Source organism: Danio rerio, chromosome 7 (genome assembly GCF_049306965.1).
Source record: "Danio rerio strain Tuebingen ecotype United States chromosome 7, GRCz12tu, whole genome shotgun sequence".
Lineage (NCBI taxonomy): Eukaryota > Metazoa > Chordata > Actinopteri > Cypriniformes > Danionidae > Danio > Danio rerio.
This window is the reverse complement of record NC_133182.1, coordinates 7,290,001-7,307,500: the sequence shown is the minus strand read 5'-3', so window position 1 is coordinate 7,307,500 and position 17,500 is coordinate 7,290,001. Positions and strand designations below refer to the sequence as shown.

The following is a 17,500-nucleotide window of genomic DNA, read 5'->3' as shown; positions in this document are numbered from 1 at the left end:
AATAACACACAAGAAAGAGAGCGAATGTCTCGGTTTTCATGCACATTTTGTACATTCGTAATCCTTTTTCCACTATGATCACCTTTAAAGTGTGATGTCGACTTATTAATAACATGGAATTAAACGTGGTAGCTATTTGTTTGTGAATTTAAAACCAGACCCTCAGCGAATGCAGGCAATGCGGAAAATACTAAATATTTCCCTTGTAAGTCTTACAGAAGCCAGTCATAATAACACACAAGGAAGAGAGCGAAAGTTTTAGCTTTTATGCACATTTTGTACAAATGCAGCGTTATCGACTCTGATCTACAAATGTCTGCATTCGCTGATTGTTCGCCTGCGTTTTTTGCAGTGTGGGTCTGGATTCAATTCATAAATAAATAGCTATTATGTTTAATTTTGTGTTATTAAAGCAGTGAAATCACACTCTGATCACATTTATTGTATGATTTCTCCACTATAATGCCAATGAATTTCAACGTAATAGCTATTTATTTGTGAATTTTATCCAGACAAACCATCAGCGAATGTAGAAAATGCTAAACAAAAAAACAGCTTTTGTTTAATTTCTAGAGCAAATGTCTAATCAAGAAGCATTTTCTAGAGGAGTAAAACATGTTGTTTTGTTTTCAGAAAAAATAAGTCAACATTTTTGCAGCGTGTCTGGTTTAAATTCACAAATAAATCGTTATGTTTAATGCCATGTTATTAAAGGCATAGTTCACCCAAAAATCCAAATTGTCCTCATTTACTCACAAGTGGTTATAAACTGTTAATGATTTTCTTTCTTCTGTTGAACTCAAAGATGCACTGTTGTAAGAAGTAGCAATTGACTTCCATAGTATTTTTAACCCTTACTTTCAATATCCTGTTGTTGTTGTTTTGGGATATCTTGTTTTGTGTTCAACAGAAGAAAAAAAGTATAGAGCCACTTTAATTAAGGAAATAGGCAGGATGTTTTACGTTTTTGAGTGAACTATTTCTTTAATAGCGCTGTTCATTCACCATAATCTAAATGGTCAAGATTTTTCAAAGCTCGTCTTTCACTTTTGCTTTGGAAGTCAGTCATGTTTTGGGGTTGCTGCATTGAGCTGAGCATGATGATCATGCAGCGAGCGTCTCGTACCCTGGATCTCCAACTGTATATCATTTGTCACGACTGTACGCCTGTGGACGAAGCCTTTTTATGTTTGTTTAGGTTTTTTTTTTTGTGTGTGCGTGTGTGTGGTTGTTTTGGTTATTGAATTCAAAATACAAAATTGAGCAAGAATGGTTTGCAGTGTCGTGTGTTTTGTTCGTCACTAAATTCACTCTGTCGTTGGAGGATTATTATTTACAGTGGGGGAAATGAGTATTGAACACCTTCACCATTTTCCTCAGATTCTCGCTGGATGTTGACAGCAACCAAAGAAATAAATATATACAAAGAAATCAAACCTAACTAGTTTACAAATGAAGTTATTATGTGTAATAAAATGAAATGACGCAGGGGAAAAAGGTATTAAACACATGAAGAAAGGGAGGTGTAGAAAGGCAGTGAAAGCCCAGACAGCAGCTGAAATCTCTCAGCAGTTCTTCAGCAACCCTCTGCCCTTCCTCATTGTAAATGAATATTAGCAGCTTCAGTCCAACATCTACATTAGCAGGAGGATGAAGATGAAGCCAGGGTGGACACTTCAGCAAGACAATGATCCAAAACACAGCCAAGGAGACTCTCAGATGCTTTCAGAGAAAGAAAGTCAAGCTGTAGAATGGCCTAGCTAATTCCATGAGCTTAAATCAAAGTCCCTTTAAGGCAGGGATGTCTAGACGCAATCCCGGAGGGCCGGTGTCCTGCAAAGTTTAGTTCCAACCCCAATCAGACACAGCTGGGCTAGCTAATCAAGCTCTGACTAGGCAGTCTAGAAACATCCTTGCAGGTGTCTTGAAGCAAGTTGGAGCTAAAATCTGCAGGACACCGGCCCTCCAGGACCGAGTGTGGACAAGCCTGCTTTAAGGTTTGGTATTCTTATAGTCTTTGGCTGTTTTATGTTTGGGTTTTTACTGAAATCTGCTTCAATTCCATGTCAACAGCTCCGTTAGAAATATTATTCCCAAGAAAAGATGTGTTCAATATTTATTTTCCCTGCTTTATAGGACATTTTATTTATTATTATTATTATATTTTAAAGCACAGTTGTTTTATCTCAGCCGTTAAGCCAATGTATTATTGTGTTTGTAATTCAGTCATGCAGGGGCGCAAAAAGGGGGCATGCAGAATATGCGGCGCCACATATGGGGGGAGCCACTGCGCCAACCCTTTTTTTTTTTAATTGATCCTAATTAAAAGTTTCAAATAATAAAAATAATAAATATGTTTTGTTACAAATGCTTATTTAGCACTTTATATGGCTATAATATTGCATTTCATTAAATAAAAAAATGATACCATGAGTTGCATACGTTGGCAAACTCCACAATCATTTGACACAATAACATGCAGTCACACAGCCAAGTGTAAAGTGTTCATGAAGATGTAACTGTTCAGAAATCATACATACAGTACGGCTGAGGTCAAAAGTTATAAGAATAATCTGAAACATTTATAACTATTTATTATTGATTAATTATTTTGCCAAAACTTGCATGTTTATGTAAGTACAAACCTCAATATATTTCAGATAAAATAGGAAATAAGATTTGGATTAAAATAAATCCCCTTTATGAATTTTATATAATTGACTAAAATTATTCTTAACCCTGTTAAACTGACACATGAACAAATAGTGAGAATATTCAGTTTTTAAAACTGAGATGTTTATTAATCCTTCTAGCAAGATCCATTTTTCATACCCTATAGATGTTTTTCTACATTTATTATGTATTATATTGATGATGCATCAGGCCTTTTGGGAACTTTTTTGCTCAAAACAATTGTAATTTTAGTTACAAAAAAAGGTTTGCCCATAACATTTTGATAAAATAGAACATTTCAGGCAGTTTGTCTATGTTTATTTTTTACTCTAAACATTTTACCGTCTTTTTTATTTCACTTTGTGAAAGGTGTGATAGCAGTTTCAGTCAGTTGTTCATATAAAGACCTTACACCTCGCATACGACAGGTGATTGCATTATTTCCCAGAGATGGGTTGCGGCTGGAAGGGCATCCGCTGCGTAAAAAACTGTTGGATAAGTTGGTGGTTCATACCACTGTGGCAACCCCGGATTAATAATAATAAAGAGGATGAACCGAAAAGAAAATGAATACATTTTCAACAGGGTTAATGATTAAACACGTTTCATGTGTGGCTTATGACATCCACCACCAGGCGGCGCTCTAAGTACTCTATCCAGGGGTTTTGCCTTCACTTTTCAGGGAGCTTAAAAAAACATTTAACTAATTTATTGGGTGTTTCCCTGGTGTATTTAGTTCATTGTGTCACTATCTGTGTATCCTGACAAGAAAGTAAAATTCTTTCACGTTTGCTTTAAAATAAAAACACAGCCATATAATGACATTACAACATAAATACTCTTATTTTCTCTTGAAGAAATCAAAGAAAACATTTTGTCACTATGTTTAGTCTTTTTAAGATCAACAAAAACAGTTTGGGAATCCCTTTAGTTCAGACTCGGCCATGTTTATAGTTTTTTGGCGCATATTTACAGGCGGACTCAAATAAATTGTATATAAATGTCAGCAGCAGGTTTTTAAAAGTGCATTATTTAAATAAAATTACAATAATTTTCGACGAGGATGGGATTCGAACCCACGCGTGCAGAGCACAATGGATTAGCAGTCCATCGCCTTAACCACTCGGCCACCTCGTCTGATACACCGCATCACATCCGATGGGTTTTCATTGTCATGACAGAACAACGACATACTTCTTTCGTTAATGTCTAAAATAGGTGTATATGTAAATAGGTGTACTTTATGTCATTGATAATAATTAGCGCTGTTTATAGATACGAAACAATCACATACTGTCAAACCAAAACACGCCATTTTGGCTCAATTAAATGCGCGCGCGTTCTCCAGTGCTTACGGTAAACGGAAGTGGAACGTAAGCAAACATGCGCCGCCATGCGCAGTGAGTCTCTTCACGAGCGCTTTCTCTCCTGTGCGTGTTCACAGGCGTCTAACGGACGTCTTTTTTTTGCTATCCAAACATGCAACTCAATTCCCGCGCAAACTGACCTGCACGACGTCTTGCTGCAATGCAAGTCAGCGCAAAATCTGCTGCATGCACGCACGAGGGCAGCCTAGCTGGATAGCACAAGTGTTGCCCTGGCTAACCCCCTAGGTGGTCTGTTGAAGAACATTTCATCAATATCCATCAAACGCTTCAAGCATTTGTAATGCATTTCTCTAAGAAATGCTCAGTGTTTAAGGTGGTGCTCAGCGCCCTACTTATTGTGGCTCTCCTGCAGCTTTTATATCTATCCTTCCTCTCAAAATTGCACGGCAAACAGCAGCGCTACAAATATTCAGAGCTTTTCGGCTCCAAAAAGAATGCAAACCAAGGAGAGAAGAACCCCAGGCGGGAACATCTCAGATACTCTTTATCCACAGGTGGGATCTTCGATGGGAGCGGACAATATCGAGTGTATAAAAATCTAATCAAAAGCGACTTTTCGACCAATCAGAAACCAGGCGCCGATCCCAGATCGCACCACTTGGCTTTAGCGACTCACACGACTATCAACAACCTCCACCACTTGGAGTCTTTATTGGAACGTTGGAAGAATCCCATCTCTGTCGCTATTTTCGCTAATGGCGAAGATGTTAAATTCGCGACTGCCATCATCTACGCGCTCAGCCTGTTTTGCCCACAGGTTCAAGCATTGGTAGACTTCCATCTTGTCTGCCATTCTGGTGAAATGGCCACTTTTCCAGACCAAGATCGAGAGCATTTTGTTGGCCTCCAGGAGATGGGCTGTCCTGCCGTATTCGCCAAACTGGAATCCCACAGAGATAAATATAAAAACTACGCCATCGGCAGCAACGTTTCATACCCCAATAACCTTCTCCGCAATGTGGCCCGCGGCGGCACAGATGCGGCCTACATCCTAGTCATCGATATCGACATGATACCCAGTGCCAATCTGCACCACCAGTTTGTGACCATGCTAATGAAGCGTGAACCGGCGGCGGATGAAGTTCTGGTGCTTCCGGCGTTCGAAATCCGACACATTCGTAAAATGCCAGCCTCGAAGCCGGAACTGGTGCAGCTGTATCAGGTGGGCGAGGTGCGGCCTTTTTACGATGAACTCTGCTCTCGCTGTCAGGCTCCAACTAACTACTCGCTGTGGGTTAACCTGGCCAGTAAAAGCTCGGGCCCGCTGGAGGTTTCCTACACTATTAACTGGGTGGACCCCTGGGAGCCGTTCTACATCGGTGCTCGATCGGTTCCTCTGTATGATGAGAGCTTCAGGCAGTACGGCTTTAACCGCATCAGCCAGGTGAGCACATGGAGAATAGGAGAGAAATCATTAGTTATTATTAAAAAAATATAATAAAAAATGATTAGTGTTGTCACGTTACTGGAATTCGTTACCAATCTGTACTGAAATTTTACAAACGTTCATTTACCGCTAACATTTAAGCGCTGATGAGCGTGTTCTTAAACAGCGCTGATTGGCAATTGTGTTCATGCGCTCACAACAGAAGTGATTGGCCGTGAAGGTCATCAGTTTGCCAAACTCATCGCTGTTTACTGAGTGTAAACACATACAGGGACACTGGAGCGTTTTCAGTTCGTTTGTTAACTAACACTTGCAGTGAGAAGCTACGATACAGTAGAGCTGCACAATTAATCGTTAAAAGATCGCGATCTCAATGCGACCCCCTAGACGATCTTAATCCAGCATTTCTACGATTCTGTCAATCATATTTTCAAGTTCAGGAGAGAAGAAAAGGCGGCTGCGCGAGACTTTTCATTGTTTCACACACGTTGCTCAGTGACATTGACACCTCCAAATGATGTTGAATGAGTCACATACTGTATTTATAAAGTATAATTCACCTAAAACTGTCATTTTTTTTCTTAACATAATGTTTTCGCGATCGGGAAATCACACGTGACATGAGCTGCAGACCGTGAGCTGTTATCACAAAGAGGGCGCGCGCTTAATGATTGACGCGCACGCGCCTACTTTAGTGAACAGAACCTGCATATGTTGTGAGTAACAGGTAATATACAGTTGTAAATAATATTCAGTTTGTGGCACAGAGAGATCGTTTGGGAGCCGCGTGCGTAGCATGAACAAGCACTTAGCAGTCAGAATGAAACCGAAAGTGTGCACTTTATTTAAATGATCATATCGCATTTTAGAGTTATGATTGCAACAAGCATTTGATATGTTTTTTCTATCATAGCGAACACACAGTTGTGCATGAAAATAAATGTTTACAGTGTCAGTATAACTACTCGAGCCTATATATTGTTGAATATAATCTGATAATGGCAAATGTCTGATTTTACCAGTGAATAAAATTGTCTAATATGACAGATTGCAAGCATATATCTCAAACATAATATCTCAACATCACAATTATTATAAGTAGAATAGAATTATTTATAGAAACCAGTAGACCTACACATAATATTATTATTGATGTTGTGCCATATGTTTGTTTTTACCTTACCTTTATTTTACATCTACAGAATCGTGAGAAAATCGTGATCTTTATTTTAAGCAAAAAAAAATCGTGATTCTCATTTTAGCCAGAATCGTGCAGCTCTACGATACAGAATACTGAGCTGAAGCTGGACTACAAAATTAAATCGCAAGTCAAATGAAAATCGCAATATCTTTCAAAAAAATCACAATTAGATATTTTCCACAAATCGCACTGCATTGTTAGTCAGTACCAAATCCCAAACTGGAACTAATCTGACACTTAGGTCACAGTCCGAAAATGAGTACACCCAAATGAATATGTTGGGGAAAAATGGTAATAAACAGCAAAAATTACGAGAAACATTTTGTTGAAAATTAGTTTGTTAAATTTAGTTTTTTTTTTTTTTTTTTGCAATACCTTGACTGGGCCATGAAACCCCCTCGTTTCAGCAGGGTGTTTTCACACCTCTACGTTGGAAAAAGTCAGAAAAGTGGGCGTGTCCAGCTCTGTTTAGAGGGGAGTGTCGGAGGAAGAAAAGTGGGATGGTGTGGGAGTGTCTATTTGGGAGCGCTGAATTTCAGAGTCAAAACACACACCCACAGCGGACAATGTGACTGTGTTTACATGGACATCTGTAGTCGAATTATTTGCCAGATTATTAAATGGTGGACTTTAACTGCAGTTTGGCACTTTCATTCAGGGAATCCATTCATGTCCCTCCCGACAAACGTGATATTTGATTCGAGGCTCTGCTCTAAGCGTGTATTTTTCATGCAATATTTGATACCGCACGGCGAATGAGAGAATAAAAACCTCAGCATTTCCCGGAAACTTAGATACACACGGCAGGTAGCGTCAGAAAGCCGCGTGTGTTATTCCGGTCACTAAATCCTACATGAGGTTATAGTTTGGTTGTAACTGTTAGTGCTAACTTGTTTACACTCGTTGCAATAGTTTGTTTGATACGAATAAAATACGAACTGAATAAACAAAGAGCACTGGTCGCTCACTTATCAAATCTGTAGAGACAGGACAATCACCAGCAACTAGAGCCGCGTCTTTATTAAGAGGAGACTAAAGCGAATCCGGATCTCAGCGTTTGCAGATGAGAACAGCTCTCAGGTAAACAATAATCCTCCTTAGACACGTAAGTTATTGTTGTCGAGCGTCGCGTACACTGTTAATCCACACGTGAGTCTGAGCTCTCACAGAGAGAAAATGAAATCGAAACTTAACTGCAGCAAACTATAAAAGCAACACTTCACGCTTGTTTTGCCAACACAACGTGGCTTCTCTGTCGTCTACACTCTGACAGTAATGAATATTAATGAAGTTGCACAATAGAGCGCGCTGATTGGTTTGAACCAAGCCTTACTCATGCATTAATGCATCACACTGTAAGACGTAATAAGACACACTCTGGCACAGACGTCCAGTCTGCACGCTGGAATACACGCTATTATGTCATGACCGTGACGCAGCTTCAAAAATTCGTTTCAAACCGGAAGTACGAATTTGCTTGAAATAACGCAAAAACAACCAAATTACACTTTTTAGTGAAATATAGGTGTCCTAATAGTGTTTTTAGCAGTGTGGGACACATATATGACTGTCAACAGCTCAAAAAATGTGTTTTGGTGTTTTGTGACCCTTTAAATTCTATAATATTTCTATTACTGAAGCCGATAGGTGACCAAACTCTTATTGTAATGGATATAACTGTTTAATAAAACGTCTTTGTTTAAATGCACCGAAGTCATGTTGTCTATATTCACTGAGAAATGAACAAAAACATTCAGATTTAAAAGGGGGTGTACTTATTTATGATCAGCACTGTATTTCGAAATAACCAGAAAAAGCGTTCTCAAAGGGTGACACGGTGGCTCAGTGGTTAGCACTGTCACCTCACAGCAAGAAGGCCTCTGGGTGCTCCGGTTTTCCCCACAGTTCAACACATGCGCTATAGGTGAACCAAGTAAACTGAATTGGTCGTAGTGTACGAGTGTAAATGAGTATGTATGGATGGATGTTTCCCAGTACTTGGTTGCAGCTGGAAGGGCATCCGTTGTGTAAAACATATGGTGGATAAGTTGGTGGTTCATTCCTCTGTGGCGACCCCTGATGAATAAAGGGACTAATGCGAAAGAAAAATGAAGGAGACTTCTCAAGAATAGTGTGCATTAAAAGTGACCCGAGATCTAATGTGAACTAGGAACTTTCGTAGGGCTCAAAACATACATTAACTTCTATTATTCATTCATTTCCTCAGTAACTTACTGCTTAACTCTCTCTTTCTCTGCTCTTCAGGCTTGTGAGCTTCACATCGCAGGTTATCGCTTCTCTGTGGTCAGCAATGCGTTTCTCCTGCACAAAGGGTTTAAGGTCCAGGGAGAGTTTCACAGCAGAAAAGACGAGGAGAACCGCAAGAACCGAATCCTCTTCCGCAGCTTCAAGGAGAGCCTGAAGGCCAAATATCCAACCTCGCCTCGCCGCTGCTGAGAAAACAGACAATACTTCGGTCAAATCCTCAACAAGATCTTCCAGACTTCACAGAGAAGAATCACAGATGCACAAAACTGAACGAACACTGTCTGTATTTTCAGAAACTGTACTGTAAGGAGACACTCATGAATGCTACATTTATTTATAAGGTAAGGTCTTGTTTAAAGGGGTTAGTTCACCCAAAAATTAAAATGGGACCATCATTTCACATTCTCTTTATCTGTTGAACACTATATATATGTATTTTGTTTCTACATTTGTGTCTATGTTTTGTTTCTACTATGGATGTCAATGGCAATATATCTATATATATATATATATATATATATATATATATATATATATATATATATATATATATATATATATATATTTGAGCCATTGACATCCATAGTAGAAACAAAATACTTTGGAAGTCAATGGCTATCATTTTTTAACATTCTTCAAAGGCCGCATTTACACTGCCCTGTTTCGAGTGACTCAATTTCGATATTTTTCTCCCATGTGGCACAGATCAGATATGGCCCGTGTACGTGTAAGCAGGAACAAATTACATGGATTCCGATTTACTCAAATCAGATTCAGGTCTTGTTCATATGTGGAAATGTATCCAACATGAATCAGATCTGTGTTCTCGTGTCTGCAGTGTAAGCAGGTAGATCGGATTTTCAACTGTCAATGTGAGTCGCACGTGATTAAAAACCATAGCGAATGACGTCAAGTCTGACACTTTCATTACAGAACAGACTTCAGCAGAGTCCCAAACCTTAAATTCATACACGAGGACTTGAACAGCTTTCATATTGTCATATAGCACAGGTATTAAAGCATGTAAACAAGAGTGAGAGAGCGCAATGTCCTACACGTAACCAATATAAACTAATATAAAACTTGTGCATACATGATTACGTGTATAAATCAGGCCATGGACATTACATTAAGATGCCTAAAGGTTAAAAAAAGCTCATACAGTTGAAGTCAGAATTATTAGCCCCCCTTTGATTTTTATTTTCTTTTTTAAATATTTCCCAAATGATGTTTAACAGAGCAAGGAAATTTTCACATTATGTCTGATAATATTTTTTCTTCTGGAGAAAGTCTTATTTGTTTTATTTTGGCTAGAATAAAAGCAGTTTTTAATTTTTTAAACGCCATTTTAAGGGCAAAATTATTAGCTCCTTTAAGCTATATTTTTTCTCGATAATCTCCAGAACAAACCATCGTTATACAATAACTTCCCTAATTATCCTAACCTGCATAGTTAACCTAATTAACCTAGTTAAGCCTTTAAATGTCACTGTAATCTGTATAGAAGTATCTTGAAAAATATCTAGTAAAATGTTAGTTACTGTCATCATGGCAAATATAAAAGAAATCAGTTATTAGAAATGAGCTATTAAAATTATTATGTTTAGAAATGTGTTGAAATAATATTTTCTTTGTTAAACAGAAATTGGGGAAAAAATAAACAGGGGTGCTAATAATTCAGGGGGGCTAATAATTCTGACTTCAACTGTATATCCAAAGAAGATGGACAAATGAGAACCTTTCTGTCATAAACTATTGTAAATCAGCTTGTTAAAAGCTGCGAACAGATTACATGGTCAATGCGCCTTTGCCGTGTGCTGTGTGAATGCAGATGATCGGATACGAGTCACTTTTAAAAGATGATGTAAGCAGGTCATTAAAACAATCGGAGACAGTCACAAAATCGGAATTGACCGTCAAGATCTGCCGTGTAAATGCAGCCAAAGTGTCTTTGAAACTCAAAACAGATTAATAACTAGATAAGGGTGAATATATGATGACAGTTTTCATTTTTGGAGTGAACTATCCCTTTAAATAGAGAGAAACTAAATAAATATTTGAAATTTGAGTTTTCAGTACATTTGTGACTCCTTTGGATTTTAAGAGCAACGTCAAATGTTTTCAAAGTTTATTTATTTATTTATTAGATTTTCAAAATTGTGTTTTATGCAGGGTTTTTTTTAATTTACACTGCTGATCAATAGGGCAGAAATTCAACTACTATCATGACTCTAGTTGACTGATTTACTTTTATGCATTGCATTGTATTTTACGACAGCATGGTGGCCTCACAGCAAGAAGGTCACTGGTTTGAGTTCCGGCTGGGCCAGTTGGCATCTCTGTGTGGAGTTTGCATGTTCTCCCCGTGTTGGCGTGGATTCAAGTCCAAACACATGCGCTATAGGTGAATTGGATGAACTAAATTGGCTGTAGTGAGTGAATGCGAGTGTGTATGGGTGTTTCCCAGTTCTGGGTTGCAGCTGGAAGGGCATCCGCTGCGTAAAAAACATGATGGAGTAATTGGCGGTTCATTGTGCTGTGGTGACCCCTGATAAATAAAGGACTAAGTCAAAGGAAAATGATTGAATTAATTTTATTTTTAATGGTGATTTAATGGGTTAGTTCACAAATAAAATGTAATATGCCATTATTTAACTTCAAGTAAGTGTGAATGACTTTACTCTTTTAGTTGAATCTAATAAGAGTTATATTAAAAATGGTCTTTGGGTTTTCCAGATTTACAGTGGTTGACTGATTTAAAAATCTGAAACATTGTAGAAAGCCAGATATTTTTTTATCCTAATATCTCAAAATTTACATGGAAAAAAGCAGGTTTGTTGTTGTTGCATTTAGCATCTTGCCTTTATTTGAGAATCGTTCTGTTTAAGCAGTAGCTAATTGTATTTGTTTTGTCTATTTGTTATATCACTAACAGGGTATGATGCGTATTTACAGCATAAGAGGCACAATGTTCTGCGCCTCTGTGATGTTGTGACGCTATAAGTACACGTGTTTGAGTTCCTGACGAGACGTCTCACAAAGACTCAGAGATTAGTTGTAAAGCTATTAACATATTAAGGTCGATAGGCCACTTTTATGCTAATAATGACTCCAAAGACGCTCAAAGATCCTGATGATATTACACACGCACAGGGAGCGCTGTCTGAAAATCATATTAGTGTTTTAATTATATCTGGCTGTGGATTAGGAGTAGATGACAATAAAGTGACATTAGATTATTATGGCTGTAGTGACTGAAGCCACCACATGGTGTGCAGATGAATACAATGAACGAGCAATACTGTATTTGTTATAGATACTGTAAGAGATCACTGAAGTGAGGCTAAATTAAAATAACTTTTCTTTTCATTGAGTGATGTTGAATGGGTGTATCTTTACATTTGTTTCCCTTCTGTGTTGCTGATTAATTTATGTCATACTAATGTTTTGGATATTTAGCACCATTTACCCTGAAAGTATTGTTTAATATTGAAAGCATGTTGTGACAATTGAACACTGGAAATACACTGTCAATCCGGAAACCTCATTGTGATACTGATGATCAAATGATTGTGTTTTATAAAGTAGTGACATGAAGTCAACATGTAATTCTTTGTTTATACGAGAAACACTGTTTTTGGATTTTGTTATTAATATTGACTATTTTGTTTACATAAACGGACATCATTTGTGTTGGTTTTACATTTTTCTCTTGCTATCGGTTTTCACTTAGAAATATTTCACCTTTTTACTGACAAAAGAAATGGTGAATAATTTATTTTCAGCAGAAGTCAGTACTTTTTATCTAATTGTAGGCCAATTTTAATATAGTTGCAGTTAATAACATAGTTGTGTATAGCTAAAATTCACTATAAACGTTCAGTGTTTTAAATATCATTATACTAATAAAAGTCTTTGGAATTTCAGTGCAAATGCATTGTTAAAAACTAGTGAAATTAGACAGATGTCAACATAAACATGACTTTATCCTTATAAATTATAATGAAAATGTAGAAAATCTGAATACAATCAAAAGAGTGTGATTTGTACAATGAATTATAAGCCAAACCTTGAATTAAATACTGTTATTTTATATATTGTTGTATGTAGGTACACATTTTCTAAACTATTTTAAGGGTCACTTTTGTTTATTTATGAACAGCTCATATACAGTATATAATGATATAAACAGTAACGCTAATGTGTTGATCTTAAATCTAAACTCTAATCTAAAAGATACTCATGAACTATATAATCTGATGGTAAAGCACTGTCAGAAAAAATGTGTCAACTGTTTCATAAAACTGTCATAAAGTGGATATGTAAATACTTGATAATACACAAAAAATAACATTGTTTTAGTATTGTTGAATGACAACTAATTTAGTTGTATTTTATATTATTATTGCTTTTAAACTGATCCTTTTTGCCTACACAATTTGCTACTTTTGTGTTTGTTGCGACCTTTAAGTTAATTTCTTTCTTCTTATCAGTCTTTAGCTTGTTTAATCCAAATAATAAACGCATACTAATTTAATACACAGTGCGTCATTGCAGCGACTCGCCAGACGAGGGCGCGAAAGTGAGGCGGGAAATAACCGTCACTCTGCAACTGTTTCAGGTGAAGCGGCTTCATAAACACATCAGACAACCTATGGCGAATCCAAGAAAAGCCCTTTTCTCCCTTCATCTTCTGGGTCACACTTAATGTTTGTGTCAAAATCCTAATACATCTTTAAGTTTGTTTCTTTCTTGATATCAGTCTTTAGCTTGTTTAATCTGGATAATAAACTCCTAAAAAATAATTTAATAAACAGTGCGTCATTGCGGTTAGCCAGACGAGGGCGCGAAAGTGAGGCGGGAAATAACCGTCACTTTGCAGCTTTTTCAGGTGTAGTGGTTTCATAAATCCATCACCAGACCACCTATGAATGTAAGTTTATTAAAACTACTCACTTTATGGCGACTCTAAGTAAAGACATAATTTTTCTCTCTTCATCTTCTGAGTCACACATACCTAGAACATAATGTTTGTGTCAACCAAAATCGAAATAAATCTATTTTTGTATATTTAGCAGTCAAAAAATGAATGGTACTCATAGATATTAGTACATATGAATGATATATACCGGAAACACATATAAACACATATAAACACATACCGGAAAGTATCGTTTAAACATTTTAAAGGTTAAAGGTCATTTGTAAAAACTTTAAAGTAATTTATAGAGCTGATAACTAGATAAAACTGTTTGCCTTTTGCCAAAATGAGACACTCATCTGTCATTTGTGATGTTGCTGCTTCCCAAATTCGCCTACTAAACGTCCTGAAATTATGTAGCCTACTCTTTTTGTGAAGAAAAATACATGAATGCGTAAACAATTTGGGACATACCCAGTTATTTAATTTTATATATATATACATATATACATATATATATATATATATATATATATATATATATATATATATATATATATATATATATAATTTGGGGGGGGGATGGGTGGTATTCATTTTCGTGAATAGCATATAATCATAATTATTTCTGAAACAGTATTTTATAGTTCTAATCAAGTTTACGCTCAGTAGCCAAAATATTAGCAGTTTGAGAGTGCACAAATTAGCACTTAAAAATTTTATATTGGCAATTACAGACCATCCGGTTACTTTTGATGCTTTCATGAATCAATTATGGAAAACATTATCTAGATTTAAATATATATTTTTAGCACTTTAATATGATGATAAAATCATCTCATTAACAGGATATCAACATCTAAAATGCAACTTAAAATAGTTTTGGGTAAAACTAATTTCTTTACAACACAATAAATTATACTTATTTTGTGTGAAGAATAAACAAATATAATAATTTTGAATAAAACGATTAATAAAAGTAAAATGTTACTTTTTAAAATACCAACATATTCTTTATACTTCACTGTAAATCTACAGTTAAAGTAAGAATTATTGAGAGGGGTCTGGCTGCAGACCTGGTGCAGTGCAATCTGGGCTGCATCCAATACTTTTAAATGGTCTCACTTAACCCCACCCCTAACCCTATCCGTCACAGTGACGTCACTAGCTCCATTTGAGTGCATTGTGTCTGACATTGCATCGCTGAGTGATGCAGTCTCAGCTTGCATCATAAAGGCTAAATCCAGATACTATGTGAATTATTGGCCACCTTGATTTTTTTTCTTATTTAAATATTTCCCAAATGTTGTTTAACAGAGCAAGGAAATTTTCACAGTATGTCTGATAATATTTTTAATTCTGGAGAAAGTCTTATTTGTTATACGTCGGCTAGAATAAAAGCAGTTTTTAATTTTTTAAAAACCATTTTAAGGACATAATTATTAGCCCCTTTAAGCTATATTTTTATTGCTTAAATATTAATAACCTGCCTAGTTAAGCTAATTAACCAAGTTAAGCCTTTAAATGTCACTTTAAGCTGTATAGAAGTGTTTTGAAAAATATCTAGTCAAATATTATTTACTGTCATCATGGCAAAGTGAAAATTAATGAGTTTGGAGAATGTTTGGAGAAAATTACTATACTAATGAACCTTAAATTGGGTTTAATTATTCATTCACAATTTAATACTGACACTCGCATGCTATGATTTGAAACACCAATTATTTTATGAATACTATTTAGGGCGGTTAGTATGTGAATTGAGACGTGGCATTGGTGTGTGTGTGTGTGTGTGTTTGTGTTGGTATGTTCTTCACCTCCCGATTAGATTTGCCCTTTGTTTTGGCAGAATAGAGAGTTAGAAGAAGTGTTAACAAAGTGAGCTCATTTCAGTTCACACCTGTCCTGTTACTAAACATGACTTGATATTATCTATCATGACTTATATATTTTCATATTGATTATTTTGGCTCAGATCAATTTTTTTTCAATTTTCTACTATTGTACTGGACTAAAATTATTTTTTTATAGGAATTGCTATGGCTGCAGAATTAATCGAAAAAGCATTGTGATCTCAATTCTTAATCCAGCATCTCTACGATAGAGCCGATTAAGATCTACGATTATATTTTCAAGTTCAGGAGAGAAGCATAAAGGCAGGTTTCACAATTCTTCACATTGTTTTATGTTGCTCAGTAATGTGGACACCTCCAGAAGGTCAGCATACTGTATTTATAACGTTTAATTCAGCCAAAAATGTAATTACCGTCTTCATGTAATGGAGTATTTCTGGCAGTGAAATCACATGTGAACTGACACACTGCGAATGATGTCTACTGTAGCGAACAGAACCTGCATAGGCTGTTAATAACAGGGAATAAAATTGTAAATAAACTTCAGGTTGTTGCACAGAGCGATCATTTGGGAGCCGTGTGGGACGTATGATTTCCATGTATGTTTTTATTTCTCCATGTGACGGCAGCCATGACATGAGCGCACTTGGCCATGACAGTGAAATCGAAGGCGCAACACATCATTTAACTAATCATATCGCATTTCAGAGTGATGATTACAACAAGCATTTGATGTTTTTTCTTTCTGCATGAGAATAAATGTTAGAAATGTTTTCATCTATCTATCTATCTATCTATCTATCTATCTATCTATCTATCTATCTATCTATCTATCTATCTATCTAATCTATTGTTTTATCTGTCTATTTTTCCATCCATCATCTATTTATCTATCTATCTATCTATCTTACATTCGTCTATCCATCCATCTATTTATAGTTCTATCCTTCTATCTTTCCATTCATCTATCTATCTATCTATCTATCTATCTATCTATCTATCTATCTATCTATCTATCTATCTATCTATCTATCTATCTATCTATCTATCCCTCCATTGTTTTATCTGTCTATTTTTCCATCTATCTATCCATCCAGTTTTATCTGTCTATTTCTCATCTATCTATCTATCTATCTATCTATCTATCTATCTATCTATCTATCTATCTATCTATCTATCTATCTATCTATCTATCTATCTATCTATCTATCTATCTATCTATCTATCTATCTATCTTTTCATCCCTCCATTGTTTTATCTGTCTATTTTTCCATCTATCTATCCATCCAGTTTTATCTGTCTATTTCTCATCTATCTATCTATCTATCTATCTATCTATCTATCTATCTATCTATCTATCTATCTATCTATCTATCTATCTATCTATCTATCTATCTATCTATCTATCTATCGATCTATCTATCTATCTATCTATCTATCTATCTATCTATCTATCTATCTATCTATCTATCTTTTCATCCCTCCATTGTTTTATCTGTCTATTTTTCCATCTATCTATCCATCCAGTTTTATCTGTCTATTTTTCCATCCATCTATCTATCTATCTATCTATCTATCTATCTATCTATCTATCTATCTATCTATCTATCTATCTATCTATCTATCATTCCATCTATCCATCCATCCATTTTTACATTCGTCCATCCATCCTTCTATTTATATATAGTTCTATCCTTCTATCTTTCCATTCATTCATCTCTATCTATCTATCTATCTATCTATCTATCTATCTATCTATCTATCTATCTATCTATCTATCTATCTATCTATCTATCTATCTATCTTTTC

At 35.9% G+C, this 17,500-nt stretch overlaps 2 protein-coding genes, 1 long non-coding RNA gene and 1 other non-coding gene across 6 annotated transcripts in view; 2 read left to right on the top strand and 2 right to left on the bottom strand.

Annotated features, from left to right (window-relative positions):
* pfdn2 (prefoldin subunit 2) overlaps positions 1-1,270 on the top strand; it is a 16,344-nt gene extending 15,074 nt beyond the window's left edge. Inside the window, 1 exon segment of the mRNA NM_001045289.1 lies at positions 1-1,270. This exon segment is cut by the window's left edge and continues 272 nt beyond it. The gene's annotated coding sequence lies outside the window, so the exon portion shown is untranslated.
* The window catches only part of LOC141375284 (uncharacterized), a 62,249-nt gene that overhangs the window by 3,333 nt on the left and 41,416 nt on the right, over positions 1-17,500 (bottom strand). Inside the window, exons 4-5 of one of the 3 annotated variants that reach the window (XR_012383077.1) lie at positions 13,874-13,934; positions 8,885-9,102 (exon numbers count right to left, since the gene is read on the bottom strand). This is a non-coding gene — a long non-coding RNA (uncharacterized lncRNA). Of the gene's footprint in view, positions 1-7,017; positions 9,103-13,873; positions 13,935-17,500 lie in introns of those variants that run through there. The other 2 variants (XR_012383075.1, XR_012383076.1) reach the window with 2 other exon arrangements.
* Positions 3,729-3,810, bottom strand: trnas-gcu (transfer RNA serine (anticodon GCU)). Its single transcript has one exon. It is a non-coding gene; the product is annotated as a tRNA-Ser (tRNA).
* Positions 4,132-9,242, top strand: b4gat1 (beta-1,4-glucuronyltransferase 1). The gene is given in 2 exon segments (NM_001278828.1): positions 4,132-5,445; positions 8,915-9,242. Coding segments are annotated over 2 exon segments (1,296 nt in total). The 5' UTR covers positions 4,132-4,341; the 3' UTR covers positions 9,107-9,242.